The 19221-nt window shown below is 38.6% G+C and overlaps 1 protein-coding gene across 1 annotated transcript in view; it reads left to right on the forward strand.

Annotated features, from left to right (window-relative positions):
• The window catches only part of FAM159B (family with sequence similarity 159 member B), a 76318-nt gene that overhangs the window by 56146 nt on the left and 951 nt on the right, over positions 1-19221 (forward strand). The window contains exons 2-3 of the mRNA XM_021712972.1: positions 307-373; positions 4061-4218. Of these exons, the coding sequence (XP_021568647.1) occupies positions 307-373; positions 4061-4218 (225 nt within the window). The remainder of the gene's footprint in view (positions 1-306; positions 374-4060; positions 4219-19221) is intronic.

The following is a 19221-nucleotide window of genomic DNA, read 5'->3' on the forward strand; positions in this document are numbered from 1 at the left end:
CCCGTCGCCCCGACCTCTCGCCCCGGCTCGGGGGACCGCCCCCCGGGAGTCGGCACCGAGGGCGCGCGCGGGCGAGCGTGGACTCTGCGCCTAGGGCGCAGCCGGCGCCACCCGGCTCGGGTCCTCGCCCGCCTCTCTCGCCCTCGCCGGGGAGTGATCCAGGGTGGCAGCTCCGTTGGCGGAGTCAGACGACGGGCCGAGAACCGGAGGGGCGTGCTCTCACTCCCTCTGAGGCTGGCTGGTCGGTTTGGTGTGTTTGGATAGGTGCGAGGCTCCTTTAGGACTCATGATAAGGCTCTAATCAAGGACCTGAGTATTTGAAGTCTCTTCGGGGTGTGAAGAAATTGACTGTATTCTTTAAAATATCCAAAAGGTAGGTATGTGCGTGTGTGTCTGAGTGTGTGTTAAGTTCTCAGTGCAAGGAAGCCACTGGGCTTTATAATTTGCCCTTTTCCAATGATCTGACCTGACCCTGAACCGAACGGGAGACACACCCACAGAAAGGTAGAGATTTTAGTTGCTCTGCGTATACACACACCCTGCAGAACCTTTTCAGGACACTCTCTCAACAGCAAGGAGCCATTTGGCTATTGCTGGAAAGTGAAGAGATTTTCTAAGTTGGGATCTTTTGCCTATGATGGGAATTTGACTTCTTCCGACTAGTATTCACACAGATTTCCATTATGAACTGTTTTTCCCCCCTTGCACTCTGAAGGACTGCAAACTTGGAACTCGATTCTTTCGTTTTATTCCGAGAATGAATGGGGTCCCAAGACTGAAAAAAAGAACTCTCACCCTTACCATAGATGGTCTCTTACACAGTAATTAGCTTATGTGGGGGCAGGGGGCAGATCTGGGTAGTGAGAGGTAGAGTATTACATCTCCTAGTCTCCTAGCATGACCCAGAATTTGGCACGTGGCAAGTCTACCTTGCAGTAAGTTGAATTCCCAAAGTTGTATTGTGCTGGAGTGGGGCGAAATGTCAGAAAATAAAGACAGCTTATCTTTAGCACATTGAGAAAGAAATCTGTATTGCACTGGCTTATTATCTGGCCTTTTGGAAAATAACATAGTAATCTGCCTCCAAGTCCTTGCAGGTGTTAATAATGGCAGAAGCACCTTCAAGACAGACTGGCAATTCCTAAGTCAAACTCAATTGGAAAATGTGCCTGAGATTCTCATATCTCTGAAGAGTTCCAAAGTGACAAGCAGCAGAGGATATAAAAACCTTCCTAAGATCGTGAGGGCACAATAAAGTGAAAGCTTGCTAGGGTCTTCATTCAGCACTGATGAAATGGGGCAGTGCAGTTTAGTTCCTGCGAAATGGAAAAATCACTTCAACTGATGGTGTCAATTGGCCATGTTAAAACCTGGGGTTCCTGTGAGTTATTGGGCACCGAGCACACAAATGGGGAGGCAAATTTATTAGAGCTTCATTTCTCGCCTATCCATGGCTCTTCGATCCTAATTTAAAATAGTCCGCTGTGAAAAATATTCCAGGAGTCACCAGCCCTTGTTGTGAGATTCCACAGCTGCTGGAGGGAAGCCACAGCTGTAGCACAAGGTAAGTGAAGTTGCTATGTCGGAGAATTGCTGCGTTAATGTGACAGCAGGTCCAGACCCTCTCTCTGGACTTGAAAAGCAACTGCCAGCCGGGCTCCCACGCTTTGGGAGGCCGAGGTGAGTGGATTGCCTGAGCCTGCGGGTTTGAGACCCGCCTGGGCAACGTGGCGAGACCTCATCTCTACAATAAAATAAAAAAATTAGCTGGGTGTAGTGGTGCGCGCCTGTAGTTCCAGCTCCTTGGAAGGCTGAGGCGGAAGGATCGCCGGAGCCCAGCAGGTCGAGGCTGCGGTGGCCGGGAGCGGCCACTGCACTCCAGTCTGGGCGACAGAGTGAGACTCCAACTCAAAAAAAAAAAAAAAAAAAGAAAGAAAGAAAAGCAACTGCCATACGGTGCCATGAGGATAGAATTCTTCCTTTTCTGTGTCTGCCCTCCTGCCCTCTTTTGTCCTATAAATCCCTAATTTCTTAGGCTTTTCTTTCATAACCTTCTCTAGGTCCTAGGAAAATAACATCTATTGGACAGGGCTGTGCATGAGTGGCCATTCAATAAGTATTTGTTGAAATGAATATTTTAGTAGTCTTCTAGAGTTCCATTGTTACCCAGAGTTTTTACGTCGAGTTTTGCATGCATAAAGCATTGTCTCTATGAATTGGAACTGTGACTGAAACAGTTTACCAAGATTATGAAGAAAGTCCTTTTATGACAGAAAGCAGGAATGGCATGCTTAGTTTTTTGGTTTTCCTTCAAAGGTCATGGTCTGTTTTTCTAATTTGTACATTAAAAGCCCACAATATATGTTGAATTTAATTAAATTGAAAATTTTACTTTTAAATCAACTAAATTACTTTTTCACCTTGAAGGTTCTTTATAATTGTGTTTGAGTCTTAGGAATCTTTCCAGATGTCTAGGCTCCTATTTGATTGTGCACCAGATCATATCGATTGAGTAGATTCCATTCCCATGTGTTTGTGTGTAATGTAGTGATCCTAACCCTCCCTGACACCTGCAATCTACAAAAGTCAGCTTTGGTGTAAACAAGCATAAAAGGGAAGTTGCCAAACATAGGGGCTCCACTCCTTAGACAAGAGTGCACCAAGCAAAAGATATATGTATAACTCTGTAGTGAATATAGCCATAAAATTACCCAGTGTCCATCTGTCTGCAGGGATAGTGAACTGGGTTGACAGTAAACCAAGCATAAGAATCTCTGGAAATCTGACTCCTTGTGAGCACCTCAGGAGGCAATCTCTTCTTTGCAGGGGTTTATCTCAAATCAAGGATAAGTGGGGTGAGCTTAGCCTTTCACTTTCAATTCTGTTCTTCCAAAAGCAGCAATGCTCCTGGCATCCCAGATCAAATTCCCCCTTCTCTGCCTTTTGGTATAGGTCAAACTTATCAAGGTCTTCGCCCCTGGGAAAAAGCAGAAACCTAAAGGCAAGCCAGGAAGATAATGAAGAAAAAGATCATTACTTTTCAATGATTTATGTTGCAAATACAGGTAGATCAATCAGCTGTCAGTTATTATTTACTTCTACTTTGAAGCATATTGCATAAATTCTACAAGCTAAGCACTTAAAGATGTTAATAAGTTTGCATAACACTGTTGTGAAATTCAACAGAGATATCTGTTCTTGAGTAGCTTCAAATTTTTTTATAGATTTTAATTAGCACCAGATATGGAGCACACGCTTGCATATTAGTCTTTCAAGGTAAGACTTTTTTTGAAGCCCCTTTTTCCATTTAGTAATATTAAGTTCATAGGTTCATGAAAACGATATTTCTTCTTAAATGATTAGTCTTATAGGTAACTGCATCGGAAAGAATTACTCCAGATTTAGTACAGAGCAGATACAATCAGACGTACATTTAATTTTTAGAGAAAAGTAGAAAGACCTCTTCGTTAATGCTACAAGCCATTGGCATTATGCCTTTGTAGAAAGGAACAGCTCAGACTGAACATGAATTTCATATAAATTTCATAAACACTGTTTTTCTTTCATTCAAATCTTTTTCTCCTCTTTTGTACTTGTTTTGGCTCTATATATCAGTAGGTGGTATCTCATATATGTCACCAAAAGAACATTTTATATTCCTGGTAAACATTTGCATTACTACTATTGCAGATGCAAATATTTTTCTATTCATTTTTTATTGGTGAATCTGAGGTTTCCTTCTAGGATATGTGAAGAATAGAGGTTTATTCGAGTGAGGTGTTTTTGAACTATCTCTAGAGAATCATGTAATCTTTTACCATGCGTTGACATGGTATTCTCTATTAATATTAACATACAGATTTAAAAGTGCCTTAAAAACCTGTAGAAAAAATATAATATGAATTTGATGGTAGATGAAGGTAAGTTGTAGATTTCAATCATGTATTGTTTATGCTTGGTTATGAATGATTGAGAACAACAATTAATATTTAAACCTCTTCTTTAGTTTAACCAGTGCAAACAGGTTTGTGTGACATAATGTTTTTTCTGTTTTCCTCAGTATCGGTGCCCTGATTGGATTAGGAATCGCTGCCCTTGTTTTACTTGCCTTTGTCGTCAGCGTCTGTGTCCTTTGCTATTTATTTCTGTGTACAAAGCCTCAAAGATTAGACACTGGTCTTAAACTTCAACACCTAGAGGCTTCTTCCACTCATGAAGGTAATCCGTTTCCATATTTGTAACCAATTGCCTGTATTCTGTCCAAAAGAATAATCTGTACTTGTAACAGATCATACTAACAATGAGTGCTTCTTAAAATTCAGCTTATTCGGGCTCGGTGGCTCAGCCTGTAATCCCGCGCCTTTGGGAGGCTGAGGTGAGTGGATTGCCTGAGCCCGCGGGTTCGAGACCCGCCTGGGCAGCGAGCCCTCATCTCTACAATAAATCAAAAAATCAGCCGGGCGTGGTAGCGCATGCCTATAATTCTGGCTACTTGGAAGGCTGAGGCGGAAGGATCGCCGGAGCCCAGCAGGTCGAGGCTGCGGTGGCCGGGAGCGGCCACTGCACTCCAGTCTGGGTGACAGAGTGAGACTCCAACTCAAAAAAAAAAACAAAAAAATTCAGCTTATTAGGTATCTTTGTAAAAATTCACATTGAATGAAGCCTTAAATGATAAAATAAGGCCCTAGTGATAAAACTGTGCTCAAGAAAAAAATAGCAGAAGGTTGTAAATGTTCTTATGAAAAGTAAATCATTGGTCCTGTAAATCCACTTTAGAATGTGTATGTCCCTTCTAATTATTTAAGATTTGTCCTCTTGAAATGTTTCAATTTTGTGTTTGGATGGAGCCAATGAAGTCAAATAAATAGAAGAACAAAATATCTGATAATTGATTCTTAGTGTTGCATTGCTCTAGATTGGTTAGTCAGTGGTCTGTTAAGAATTTACATGTGTGTCTACTGTGTGCAGAAGTCAGAGAAGGTGTATAAAATAATTCAGAGGCATATAAAAGAAATAGAAAAAGTAAATAGAAGACAGTCTATGTTCTTTGTTGTTGAATAGATTGAAAACTAGTTAAAATATAGGTGGGCTGGGCTCGGTGGCTCACCCTGTAATCCTAGCACTTTGGGAGGCTGAGATGAGTGGATTGCCTGAGCCTGTGAGTTTGAGACCAGCCTGGACAACTTGGCAAGACCTCATCTCTACAATAAATAAAAAAATTAGCCGGATATGGTAGTGTGTGCCTGTAGTTCTGGCTGAGGCAGAATGATCGCCGGAGTCCAGCAGGTCGATACTGGGGTGGCTGTGAGTGTGCCACTGCACTCCAGCCTGGGCAACGGATTGAGACTCCAACTCAAAAAAAAAAAAAAAAAAAGAATAGGGATATGTGCTTGTGTGTGTGTAGTGTGACTATAAAGTAGAAATAAATTTTTATGCATGGTTTGTAGAACCATATTATTATCCCATTATTATCTCACTTATAAAGTACTATACAAATGCTATTTGTTATCATTATGAAACTCAGTCCGAAGGAATTGTTAAACTTGTTGTGAATATAAATTTCTATTAGTATATTAAAAACACTGATCATAAATTTTACTTTACGATACATATATAAATTTAGAATATATATTATAGAACATATATAGAATTTGTATATAGGATATACAAACTTAAATATGAATTTAGAAGATATATAGAGGACATGTATATATTTAGAATGGCACACAAGTGCTCACTGTTTTCCATTTATAAAGAAAACCTTTATTTTAAAAAACTGAGAAAAGACCTTGCCCATGTGCTCTATTTTAGCTGGCTCCTGAAACCTGTCATTTTGTGGAATACCTGCTCTGTGACTTTATCAAATACATCACCACCACCTGATTGCCTTAGCTCTAGTTTTCTTCTGTAGAGGAGACCTCACAGAGGGTGTCCAGTGTCACAGAATAAAAGGCAAGATCTCTTTTACACTCTTCCTGAAGCACTGTCTGGAGATTGCATGACCAAATAGATAAGTTGTTAGCCTGAGTTCAGTCCTAATGCTTTAGACCCAGTTTCTCCACCCGAAGTGGATCTGTGGTTATAAAATAATCAGACTGTAGTATCAGTTTGTGTCTCAGTCGCTTCGATAATTTAAACTTGCAGCGCTTAAATTTTATTGTGCCTAGGAATCACCTAGGGAGGTTGCTAAAAACACGAACTCCAGGCTCTGCATTTTTGGACAACTAGCTCTTCTTTCTACTTCTGCCCTTGCTCCTCTGGGGTCTCCTCTCCGCTGAACAGCCAGAGTAAGCCTGTTCAAACTCAAGTCAGGTCACCTCACTCCTCTGCTCAAAACCCTAATCGCTTCCCACCTCTCCCACCTCTCTCAGTGGAGAAAAGTCTTTACTGTGATCTTCCAGGACTTTTGTGGTCTACCCTCTTTGCCCTTATTTCTCTCTTTCCTTCATGCCCACCCCCAGTGGCCCCTTTGCTATTTCTTGGAATTCCTGTTGCAGTTGCAAGCCCTTTACACTTGGTGCTTTTATTGTCTAGGATGGTCTTTCCTCAGACAGCTGCGTGACTTTCACTTTCTCTGAATCTATACTCTAAAGTTGCCTTCCCGGGAGTTTTTTCCTGGTCACCCATTCACATTTCCAAGCCCCCTTTAATATTTCCTATTTCCTTCCTGTTTTGTTTTTCTCCTTAGCATTTGTCACTATCATACTGTATATTTTACTTATCTGTTGTCTAAATTTTTCACTCCAGCTAGAAACTAAGTTCCAGGAAATTAGGAATTTTTGTCTTGTATGCTCACTCCTGTAACCTGGTGCCTAGAGCACTTAGCAGATATTCCGTGAATGAATTAAATGCAGTAACACTGCATCTCTACTGTAGGTGATCAAAGGAGCGTATTTTGATAAACACTAAGTATGGTCATCATTACAGTAATCAAACATTCATTGAGTGCCTCCTCTCCACAATGCATTGTGCTAAATAAAAATTGGTTACTTTTTCCTGATTTAGTGCGGGGACTGCTCTACAATTTTATTTCATATTGACTCTGAGAACCTAGCAACAGAATTAGTTGGTTTGTTGATTCCAGTCTTGTAGTCTTTTTTCTGTTTAGCTAAGGAGGTCCATTAATGCACTTCCTAAATAGTTAAATGAGGCTGCTTTCTTGCAATGAAATATCCCCACTGTGCCCCTTTCAAAAATATATTTATCAAGTTGGCAAATTAATTCAATCAATACATCTATCCTTAGTGCTTGCTATTGCTAAGGCAGGATTTTATGTGATCAGTGTCCTCTTGCTGCTTTCAAATGAGGTGACTTTGGATCCTTGGGTTGATTTTACATAGTGGAGAGTCCAAAACAAAACATGTAATCTAAATGTTAATAGAATAAGAAGAGATAATGGTTCACATTTGAGAGCAACCTTTTGAAGTGATATTCAAACATTGCTGTGCCCTTTGTTAAATATACTTATTCCATTCTAATGATTCTCCTTCCTAGTAAATGAATGCCAGTGTTCTAGCTATTGAGAAAACAAGTCTAGGGCTTTATTGCATTTAAAGAGTGTCTGAAAGATTAGGAACATAGACCGGGCTCGGTGGCTCAGCCTGTCGGTGGCTCAGCCTGTAATCCCAGCACTTTGGGAGGCTGAGTCAAGTGGATTGCCAGAGCCCGCTGGTTCAAGACCAGTCCAGGCAACTTGGAGAGACTTCGTCTCTACAATAAAATAAAAAATAGCTGGGCATGGTAGCACGCACCTGTAGTTCCAGTTACTTGGAAGGCTGAGGCAGAAGGATCGCCGGAGCCCAGCAGGTCGACGCGGGGGTGGCCATGAGCGTGCATGCCACTGCACTCCAGCCTGGGCGAAGGAGTGAGACTCCAACACACACACACACAAAAAAGATTAGGAACATAATAAAATGTTTGCATACAAAATCAGGCAAGTAAACATAGTATGAGAAGAAAGTTGGTTTCACCAGTTATAGTCCTTTTCTTTCAAAACGATCTGATCTTGCAGTGACTCACAATTGTAATCCCAGCATTTTGGGAGGCCAGGAGTTCGAGACCAGCCTGGACAACATAGAAAGACCTCGTCTCTATAAAAAATGAAAAAAATTAGCCAGGTGTGTGATAGTGTGTGCCTGTAGTCCCAGCTACTCGAGAAGCTGAGGTGGGAGGATCACTTGAGCCCAGGAATTTGAGGCTGTAGTGAGCCAGGATTGTGTCACTGCACTACAGCCCGGGCAACAGAGTAAGACCTGACTCAAAAATCGAAAACAAGAACAAAAGTCAACCTTTCATTATTTCAGATTAATTTTTACAGTTGAAACTCTTTTCATTATAGGCAATATGAATGTCATAAATGGAAATGTGTTCTTAAGTACATACAACACAGATTTAGGGCACTGGACTCACTTTCCTCTATAAATGACAATACTCTACTTCTAAAATAGTCTTATCTTAGACTATTTTTTCTCAAGATTTTCCTTAGCGTGTCTTTATTCTATTGGATTTCACTTTTTAAAAGGTATACAATTTAAGGCTTCAACATTTTGAATTGCTCTTGCAGAAAGCAGGTTTCTGGTAATGACTGTAGACTTTAATTGGACTACCTCCAGGGCTCATTCTATACAGAGGACCTATTGTTAAGCAATTGAGTGGCCTTTAAATTGTGTTTCATCACGATTTTCTTCTTTTTAAAACTTTTGTGTTTTGTTTATGCACGTTTCCAATTCCAGTGTTTAAAATAATATACTGCTTGTAAATTGTTCTGTATGGGACATACAGTTCCTGAGCAAAAGATGGCTATAAGTAAACATTCTGAGGGTGAGGGCTCATTTAGCAGGTTGTGAAAGAAATAACGGCTAATGGAACATAAATTAAGGGAGTGAATGTTTTAGATCCTTGCTTCTCAAATTTCTCTATTGGGGAATCCTGAAAGGTATAAAGTTATTCCTCAGTGTCCATGGGGGATTGATTCCAGGGCCTACTGCAGACACCAGAATCCTTGAATGTTCAAGTCCCTGATATAAAATGGCACAGTATTTGCATGTAACCTTTGCACATCCTTCCTGTATACCTTAAGTCATCTCCACTTATAATATCTAATACAATGTAAATAGTCGTTATTCTGTATTATTTAGGGAATAATGACAAGGAGAAAAAGTCTGTATATATTCAGCACCGATGACTTTTTCTCCCTAACATTTTGTATCTGCAGCTGATCGAATCCACAGATGCAGAACCCACGGATACGGAGGGCCAACTAGATAAGAAAGGAACTTGTGTCCCCAGAATCCTAAGGGCTAGAGTGGAAAGGCCTGCTTTAAGCTTTATGAGCTTTAAATTATTTGTGGTTCTCATTTTATTTTTGTAATTATGAGAATTTTCAATTTGACTGCATAATACAATGACTTTTTTATGCTAATAACATCTTTTTTCTCCCACATCAGGGTAAAATTGATGCTCCAGGAAGATAAAGCATATTTATCCTGTGGCTTTCAATAGCCATTGATATCCCAGAATTGTGGAAGGGGAGGGCAGAAGGACAAAGAAAGGGGTTCTTAGAAGCAGAGTTTTTGATAAAAATTAGAAGAGCTGCTTGACACAAATCATACAGTTGTATAGGAATAATAAACAACTACAAACCTGTATTTGATGGTCTCTTTTGTAAAAGCAGATGATACAAGTGAAAAAGGGTAAGTAAATTAGCAGTAGGGAACAGTTGTCTAGGAGGAAACATAAATTCTATATGGAATACTGAGAAAGAAAACAAATTTAAAGATCATGTAAACATTTATTCTGTCTGTGAGCAAAATGAGGTTTGGACTGGCTCTGAACGGTCTGCTATATTTCTTCATCTTAGAAGACACCTTTGCTCCCTGAGAAAGAAAACCTTTCTTTCAATTCATGTTTACTGTAGGAAAATTAGGAAATACAGGGAAACAAATAAATAATGTCATTTAGGATCCCAACACACAGAGATAAGGGATATTAACACCATGATGAATATACTTCATGACTGTTTATCTATGTATCTGTGGATACATGTACATAACAAAATTGGAAGATGGGTTTTATGACATGCTTTTTTCATTATACAATATTGACACCTCTTTGCCAATGAATAAATACCTTTGCCATGATTTTCAATGGTTCCACTTTATTACGCTAATGGAACGCTGTAATTCTTTAATATTCTTGATACAATTTCACACTTATAGAAAAGTTGCAAGAAAAGAATAGAGTTCTTGCATACCTTTTCCCAGATTTACTGACTGTTACTATTTTGCCACATTTGTTTCATCATTGACTATTTTCTAAACCATTTGAGAATGACTGGCAGATATCTTGCTTTTTTAACCATAAATATTTCACTATGTATTCTTAAGAACAAGAATATTCTTGTACATAATCATAGTACACTTATCAAAGTCAAAAAATGTAACTTTGATACAGTAATATTACCTAATCTAGAGTTTATATTCAAATTTTGCCAATGTTCTTAACAGCTATTTTTTTCTTATTTAGGATCTAGTCTAGAATTACATCTTATAATTTGTTTCATATTTATTTCTTCTCCTTTAATCCTCAGGCTTTCTTTGTTTTTCATGATCATGACTTTTTTTGAAAAGTAAAAACCAGCTATTTTGTACAATGTATCTCAATTTATGTTTGATGATTTCTCATAATTCAAGACTATACATTTTTTGACATTAATATTGTAGAAGTTATATTTTCAGGTCATTACAGATAATATCTGTTTGCCCCAGTATTAGTGATATTAATTTGGGTTACTAGATTACGGTTGTAGTTGCTGGATTAATCCATTGTAAAGCTGCTATTTTTTTCTTTGTAATTACCAAGTAACTTGTGGGGAGGTACTTTGAGACTGTAAAAATATCTTGTTCTTCCCCAAATATTGACTTTTGACAATTATCATTACAGTAGTTGTAAAATGGTGATTTTATAACCTCATTATTCCTTCTGTGATTTTAGTTGTCATTTCACTACAAGGAACAACTTTCCTTCTTGTCTATTTATTCACCTGTATTGTTCATGGGTGTTGCTATAACAACATCCCCGAGATGGGTAATTTATAAAAAACAGAAGTTTACTCCTTAAAGTTCTGGCGGCTGGGAAGTCCAAGATCAAGGCACCAACAGATTCTGTGTCTGGTGTTCTGCTTTCAAGGTACCTTGTTGCTTTGTCCTCACATGATAGAAGAAGCAGAGAGCAAAAAGGGGCTAGCTAGGTTTTTCAAGCCCTTTTATAAGGGCACAAATTCTATCCACGAGGGCAGAACTCTCATGGCCTAATTATGTCCTACCTCTTAATATCTTCACCTTGGGGTTTAAATTCCTACATATGAATTTTGGAGGGCACATGCAATCAAGCCATAGCATTACCTTTTCATGTATTTATATCAGTATGGCTTCACAGCTTCTTTATTGTAAAATCGTCTATTGCTATCATTGTTTATTCTGATCCATACATTATCTCAGATTTGGCTATCAGTAGTCCTTTTAACTTGGATCCTATGTCATTTTGAAATGTGCCCATCATTTTGGGTATACTCTTTTGCTTTATGTCACAAGATGCTCCAGGACATTTTGTATGTCTTTTTTTCCAGTCCTTGAATCTGCCTTATCTCCAAGAAACCTGGCTCATTTTGGTTGGAAATGGTGTTTAAAGATAAAAGTCTGGGTGTGTCATATTTTATCAAGTGATAGACTTTGAATTAGCTTCCATTTTTTTCTATTACACATACATTGAACACTTGAGTATTTTTTTTTAGCATAATCTCTAGGAGTGGAGTTGCTGATCACAGGGTGGGGACATGTTAAAGGCTTTGGAAATGGGTTCCCAACTACCTTCTAGAAAATTACTATTTCATACTCATTTGTTTTTTTAAAATCTTCTGTGTCATTGGGTATTACATTTTACAAATTTCATTGAGGGATAGTATTTGATTTAAAAATTATTCATAGAGTGAATATTTTTGTGTGTCATTTTTTTGCAATATATTGCTTGCTTATGTCTTTTACACATTTTTCTGTGGGAGTGTTCATTTCTAATTGCTGTATAAAAACTTTCCATATAGCAACTAAACTCTTTTTCACATATATTGCAAATGTTTATATAGTCATTTCCTTTTTAATTTTGTATGTGACAATTTTTTAGCTGTAGATGTTTCTTCTTTTATGGCTTCTCCTTTGGTTTCATATTTAGAAAGTTCTCCCTTTATCATAAGATATAAAAAATAATTAATTGTATTATCTTCTAATAAATGTATGCATTTGTTTTTACATTTACATCTTTACTTCTCTTGGGGTTTTAATTTTGTTGCAAAATGTGAGGTAAGGATCTGCCCTTATTTTTATTTTCCAAATGATGAGTCAGTTGTCAAATATTTATTGGCTAATCCATCTTTCTCTTGCCAACTTAAAATGTCACTCAATAGTCATAAACTAAATTCTAGTATACACTGTGGTCTGTTTTTGGACGTTCTGTTAAATTGATCAGTCTGTTTATTCTTAAGCTAGTAATATATTTTTAAAAGTTAAAAAATAAATTTTCAGATACGGGGTCTTGCCCTGTCACACAGGCAGGAGGCCAGTGGTGCAACCATAGTTCACTGCATGCCTGAACTCCTGGATTCAAGTAATTCTCCCACCTCAGCCTTCTAAGTACCGGGGACTACAGGCATGTGTCACCATGCCCAGTTAAGAGTAGTATACTTTAAAAATTACTGTAGCTATATAGTTTTTTAAATAGCTAATTAGGCAAAACTCCATCTCCTCTCTCCCGTTATGCTTCTCTTTCAAAGTTTCTTGGCTGCTCTTTTAATGTTCAAGTTTTCGGATAAACTTTGGGATCACACAGTCAAATTTTTAAGTCAAGTGGTATTTTGATGAGGTTTGTACTAAATTTATAGATAAGTTTGGGAGCTATTTTTCTTTCTTTTTTGGGGGGGAGCTATTTTTCTAAATAGCCTTAATATCCCTCAAAAACAAAACATATCAAAACAAAAAATTCTCTGCTCAGTACTCTTATTAATTGTGCTGCCAAATTATTTAGTAATACCAGTCTTTGTTCAGAAAAGCCTTTTAAGAATCTATTGAGATCTTAGTAGAAGTTGGGATAATTTCAACTCAGTGGCATAAAAGGCCATCCGTGTCCCCTTAAGTAGAAAGACCTTTCTACTTAAAATAATTAGTCTGGAATTTTCTATGACTGCTTTTGTTTCTAGAACGTAGAAAATCAAATTGGCCGGCAGAGCTACCAATTCTGAGTCTTCAGTGTACAGGGTCAGGCAATCCTTGCTCATATTCCAACCAATAGGCAAAATAGAAGCCAGTCTTTCATCGTGAAGTATTCATTTCAAGGATTTAAAATATCAGCTAAATTCCTTTGTAAGCTATTGTTAATTATCAATGTCCAGAAGAATTTAACAACACAGAGAAGGGGTGGGGGGGAAAGGACCAATTCTGGAAAAAATAGAGTAGGGAAAAAAGTCTGAATAGAACTGCCTCTACTCAATGATTAGTGGGTAAAAATAAAAGGGCAAGTCTAAGCTTCTAACCTTCATTTTTAACTGCTTATATGAGACATTTATATATACTTAAGGAGAAGACAGGACATGGAAACAGGGAGAGGTCAGACTAGTACATCACAAGCCACATTTTGCTCAATTAACAATTTAGCTCAGATCCAGTCCTGGGCATTATCATATTACGTCTGAAGGGAAGACGTTCTCTTACAAATAAATACTCTTTTAAAGTGCAAATTTAAGATTGCTTGTTTCTGTAAGGAATTCCAGGATGAGATGAATGTGTAGATTTTCTAGTAAATAATAAAGTGGTCCAGTTAAATGAGTACTTGGAAGAGGCTAAAGGACTTCAGAATGGTAACCCAGAAGCTAGAACGTAGGCAGATGATGGCAGAAAAGCTTAATTACAGTTCTGTCAGATAGCCAGGAGAAAAACACCTGCAGGGGTCCCCAGCATTCTTTTGATATTTTGAAATGGCAAACAAGAGCAGCATTCTTGGGAGAGTTACAGGAGAAATAGGTCTCCGAGGAATGGATCTGAACATAAATGTAAAATTTAACTGTTATCAGAAAAAGTACAGTGGCCTAGTTGTGATGGGATAGGTAGAAAGATTTTGTTTGATGAACTGGGTTTAAATGCCATTCGGGGAGGTTTAGGATTAAAGAAAGGTTGAAATTTACATATGAAGACCTGACACCCCCCCCCACCCAAAGAATGGAAATGGAAAGCAAGCAGCAGAAAGCAACTGATGTCAACCTAGGAAAAAAAACTGTGACACTGGGTCTTGGCAATTTGCACTCAACTAAAGAGAATGAAGAATTAAATTTTTAAAAACTTTATGTGTAACAAATCCCTTGGGGGTTCAATAGTATTACAATTTTATTTAAAATCAAATCTATGTTGTAACCTTATGACAGAAAAGAGGCAGCTGCTTTATGCCTACTTTGTTGGTTATGAAATTAGTTTCTATTTATTAAACGAAAACTAGGAGAAGCTGAGACTGCTGAGATGTTTCCTTCTCTTTCCTCTTTTAAATTATTCCAGAGATGTAGTTAGTTGTACTGTGCTATCGCTGCAGTTTTGCTCTTGACAGCTGTTTCTCACTCTGTCCAATTACTCTAAGTTACCAGAGGGACAGACATTGAAACCATTTTCAGATTTTTCCAAGCTACGGGAAGAGAGTGAACACAAGAGGTGTTATGATTTTCATAACAGATCTTTTCTTGTTCACATAGCAAATTTGTTTTGTTAGGGGAATTGCTTTGACTTAAGAAACCAATCTAAGAAAAACTCTTTGTACTTACAACGGTTAGAAGGATCTAGTAGCCAAGTAAATAATGAGCTGAGGATGGGGAATAAAGGTTTTTATAAGTCTTTGATGAAGAAAAACCTGTAATACTGGAACTTTTTTTACAAGCCTTTAAATCTCAGAGGGGAGGAGACAGTTAGATAAATTTCTTCAGTTATTGCCAGAGAAATACATGATGAAAACAAGAGCTGTCCGAATCAAGATAACTTAGAACCCCAACATAACTAAGTTAGGAAACAACTTCCTTCATTTATTACCCATAAACAAATAAACTGATTGTGACAAAGTAGGGGAAAAAAAAACACACCTTAAAAGTCTGATTAAATTGTCTGTCACAATGGCTCAACGCTTGTTATCTTAGCACTTTGGGAGGCTGAGGCAAGAGGATTACTTTAGCTCAGGAGTTTGAGACCAGCCTGGGAAACATAGTGAGACCTTGTCTCTACAAAATTTTAAAAAATTAGCCAGGCATGTTGGCACATGTCTGTAGTCCCAGCTACTTGGGAGTCTGAGGCAGACAGATCACCTGAGCCCAGAAGGTCGAGGCTGCAGTGTGCTGGGTTAGTGCCACTGCCCTCAAGTCCAGGGGACTGACTTAAAAAAAAAAAAAAAGCCAAATTGAACTTTTATGAAATTAAGTTTGTAAAAAGCTTAGGAAGCATGAAGCACTTGAATTAATCAATATTATGTTTATTGAGATTTCCAGAAATTCCAGAATATATTAAAATTTTAGATTTTAAATAAATGCTTATGTAAGACTAATTTATATCTTATATTCTTGATCTTTTACCTTTACCTGCTATGATACTAAGCAGAGTAAAAATAATGTAAAGCAATTGAAAAATAAACATCCTACAATCATCTTAATTTGATTTTTTAATAACTATGACAAATAGTTTCAGGGACCCCTATATAGAATATATTCCAATAATTGTTTGCTAAATTTGAATGTGATTTCCTTCAAAAGTCTAATGCGCAAATAAAGATAAGAACTTTTCAGTTCATAAAATTTTCAAGCCAGCTTTCCCTACATTATTTATCTTAAACACCTTTGCATACTGATTAGGCAAAGGGCTATTTTCCAGGCTAGAAAATGTTGTGCCTATTACAAATTAGCTTTTAAAAATCAAATTAGGCGGGGTGCAGTGGCTCACTTCTGTAATCTCAGCACTTCCCTCGGGCCAAGGCAGAAAGATGGCTTAAGTTTACGAGTTCAAGACCAGTCTGGGCAACATAGCAAGGCCTCGTCGCTACAAGAAAAATAAAAAAATTAGCCAGCCATGGTGGACACACTGTAGTCCCAGCTACTCGGGAGGCTAAGGTGGGAAGATGGCCTGAGTCCAAGAGGTCAAGGCTGAGGTGAGCGGTGGTAGTACCACTGTACTGCAACCTGGAGACAGAGTGAGACTACGACAAAAAAAAAAACATCAGATGGTTCAAATATTATGATTGAATGTTTAGAAGTAGAACATTAAGTAACTTACATTGCCAAAAAAGTTCAGAAGAGAAATAATGAAATAAGGTCACTATTGTACCACTCTAGGCCCTAGACCTTAAACTTGAAATTAGCCCAGAGGTCAAATGTTTCAAACCTATGGGCTGGCTATAAGAGCTGCAGTGAGACTTCAAAACTGTAGGCCGGGCTCGGTAGCTCAGCCTGTAGTAATCCCAGTGCTTTGGGAGGCCAAGGTGAGTGGATTGCAAGAGCAACTTGGCAAGACCTCCTCTCTACAATAAATCAAAAAATTAGCCAGTGTGGTAGCGCGCGCCTGTAGTTCCGGCTACTTGGAAGGCTGAGGCGGAAGGATCACTAGAGCCCAGCAGGTCGAGGCTGTGGTGGCCAGGCTCCTGGCCACTGCACTCCAGTCTGGGTGACAGAGTGAGACTCCAACTCAAAAAAAAAAAAAAAAAAAAAAAGACTTAAAATTATCTGAAGAAAAAAAATTAAAAACTCATATCCAAAAGATAGGCTAGATGGCAAAAAAATAAAAAAGATATACAGTAGTTACCTCTGATAAAGGAGGGAGTCTTGGCTAACTAATTTCCCCTTAGGGAGGTTTGAGACAGATTTTCTAAAACCTGAAGGAAGTTTTCAAGCAAGGAAGGCTGGAGAATAAGGGACACTAGGCAGCTCGAAGATGCTTGGGGTGGAGAGAGACAGCAGGGCAAGTCTGGGGAAAACAGCCTTTGAGTGTGTCTGAAATGCCAAGCACAAGGTAGGGAGTGGGGAGAATGAGCCAGCGAGGAAAGCAGAGCCAGACCCTCAGCCTAACCAAGTTCAGATTTGGTCCTAATGAGCTTTAGTCAGAGAGGCTGATATTGTGATGAGTGTTATACTTTTGTATTCTTTCTCATTTGACATTGTATTCTAAGCCCTTTCCATGTAATTAAAAATTTCTTAGAAGCCATGTTTTTAAGTGGCTGCACAATACATCATACATGATATTTAGTAATTCTATTATTGGAAATTTAAGGTACTTTCATTTCCTGGTATTTAAAATAGTGAACAAGTTGTTGATAAGTTTTTGGTTTCATCTTTGATGGTATCCTTGGGAATCTTATGTTAAAATGGGATTACATGGTAGCAACAGTTCAGACTTCAAAATTACCAATTTACATTCCCATCATGCTACACCTTGACCAAGAAAAATTACTTTTTATCTGTGTGTAACTGAGATGAAAACTGGCATCTCACCTTTTGAATTTACATTTCTTTCTGTAGTCAGATTAGAAATTTTTCATGTTTGATAACCATTTTATCTTTTCTGTCCATTTGTTCACCAGCTTAGAGGTGTAAACATTGCTATGTAAGACCTTTACATATTAGACATGAGTCATTTGCTCTAAAGATTTATCCCAGTTGGCTTTCAATCCTGTCTTTTGCCAGTCACAATTTTAAAGTCTTCAAATTTTCAATCTTACCCTTTAATTCATCAGTACACTCAACTAGTATTTATTGAACAACAACTATGTACAAGGCACTTTTCTAGACACATCACTAATGAATAAAATCATCAAAAACTCCTTGGCATGTGATGGTTTAGTGAGGGGAGATAGACAATAAGTGATAAGCATGATAAATAGGTATATGAGGAAATAAGTGCTACAGGGAAAAAATTCAGGGAGGTAGGCTTTGGAGATGGGGCTATGGAGGCTATAATTTTCAATAGTTTAGGGTAGGTCTCATTGAAAGGCAACTCCCCCCCCCGCCTTAGTTGACATCTCCTCTGTTGTCCAGACTGGAGTGCAGTGGCACAGTCATGGCTACTGCAGCCTTGACATGCTGGGCTCAGGCAATCCTTCTGCCTCAACCTTCCAAGTAGCTGGAACTATAGGTACACATCACCACGCCCAGCTATTTTTTAAAAAAATTTACTGTGGAGGTGAGGTCTCCCCATGTTACCTAGGCTGGTTTTGAACTTCTGGGCTCAGGCAATTCTCTTACCTCAGCCTCCCAAAGTACTGAGATTTCAGGCATGAGTACCTGACCAGAAAAGGTGACTTTGGAGCAAGGACTTGGAAAACAAGAGTTACTATGCAAATAATCTGGAGGAAGAACATACTAGTGAGAGGGGATAGCCAGGGCTGGAAAGGACCTACAAGCTGGAACATGCCTGAAATGTTTGATCAAAGAGGTTGGAGTGACCCAAAGAATGAAGTAGAAAAAGATGAAGTTGGGGAGATTAATGGCGTGTGTATGAAATCAGGCAGGCCATTATAAAGACCTGGCTGAAATGGAGGGCTCTGGGCAGAAGATGTAATTTGACTTATTTTTTTAAAGGCTTTGAGTGTTGTGCTGAAAATAGAATAGGGGTAGCAGGGAAGATGGTGAGATGGGGACTAATTCTGGATATATTTTTTAAAGTACAGTCAACAAGATTTCTGATGGATCAGATGCAGAATATGAGACAAAGGAGAGGAATCAAGATGACTGTTTTTGCCTGAGCAAAAGGAGAAATGGAGTTGTCAGCAAATGAGAAGAGGAGACAGAAAGTGGAATAGGATTTCTTTTTTTCTTTTCTGGGAATAGCTAAATTCCAGTTTTGGATTCGGTCAGAGATGTCTACTAAATATCAAGTGGAGATGTCAACTAGGTAGTTGAGTTTGGAGTTCAGAAGAGGTCTGGACTAGATACTTATCTAGGAGCCATCAGCATAGAGATGATATTAACAACTGTGAGTCTAATGAGACTAATCTAATTAGGGAGTGCGACTGTGACAGGAACCAAGGCCTGAGCCCTGAGGTATTCCTGTCTTAGAGCTTTGGGGTAAGAAAATGAGCAAATAAGAGACTGAGAAGGAGAAATGGTGAAGTAGGAGGGAGTCTAAAAGGGTGGCCGAGGAGAGCAATGGGTAAAACCCTGCT

Source organism: Carlito syrichta, unplaced genomic scaffold, assembly GCF_000164805.1.
Source record: "Carlito syrichta isolate Samal-C Ts95f unplaced genomic scaffold, Tarsius_syrichta-2.0.1 Scaffold303959, whole genome shotgun sequence".
NCBI lineage: Eukaryota > Metazoa > Chordata > Mammalia > Primates > Tarsiidae > Carlito > Carlito syrichta.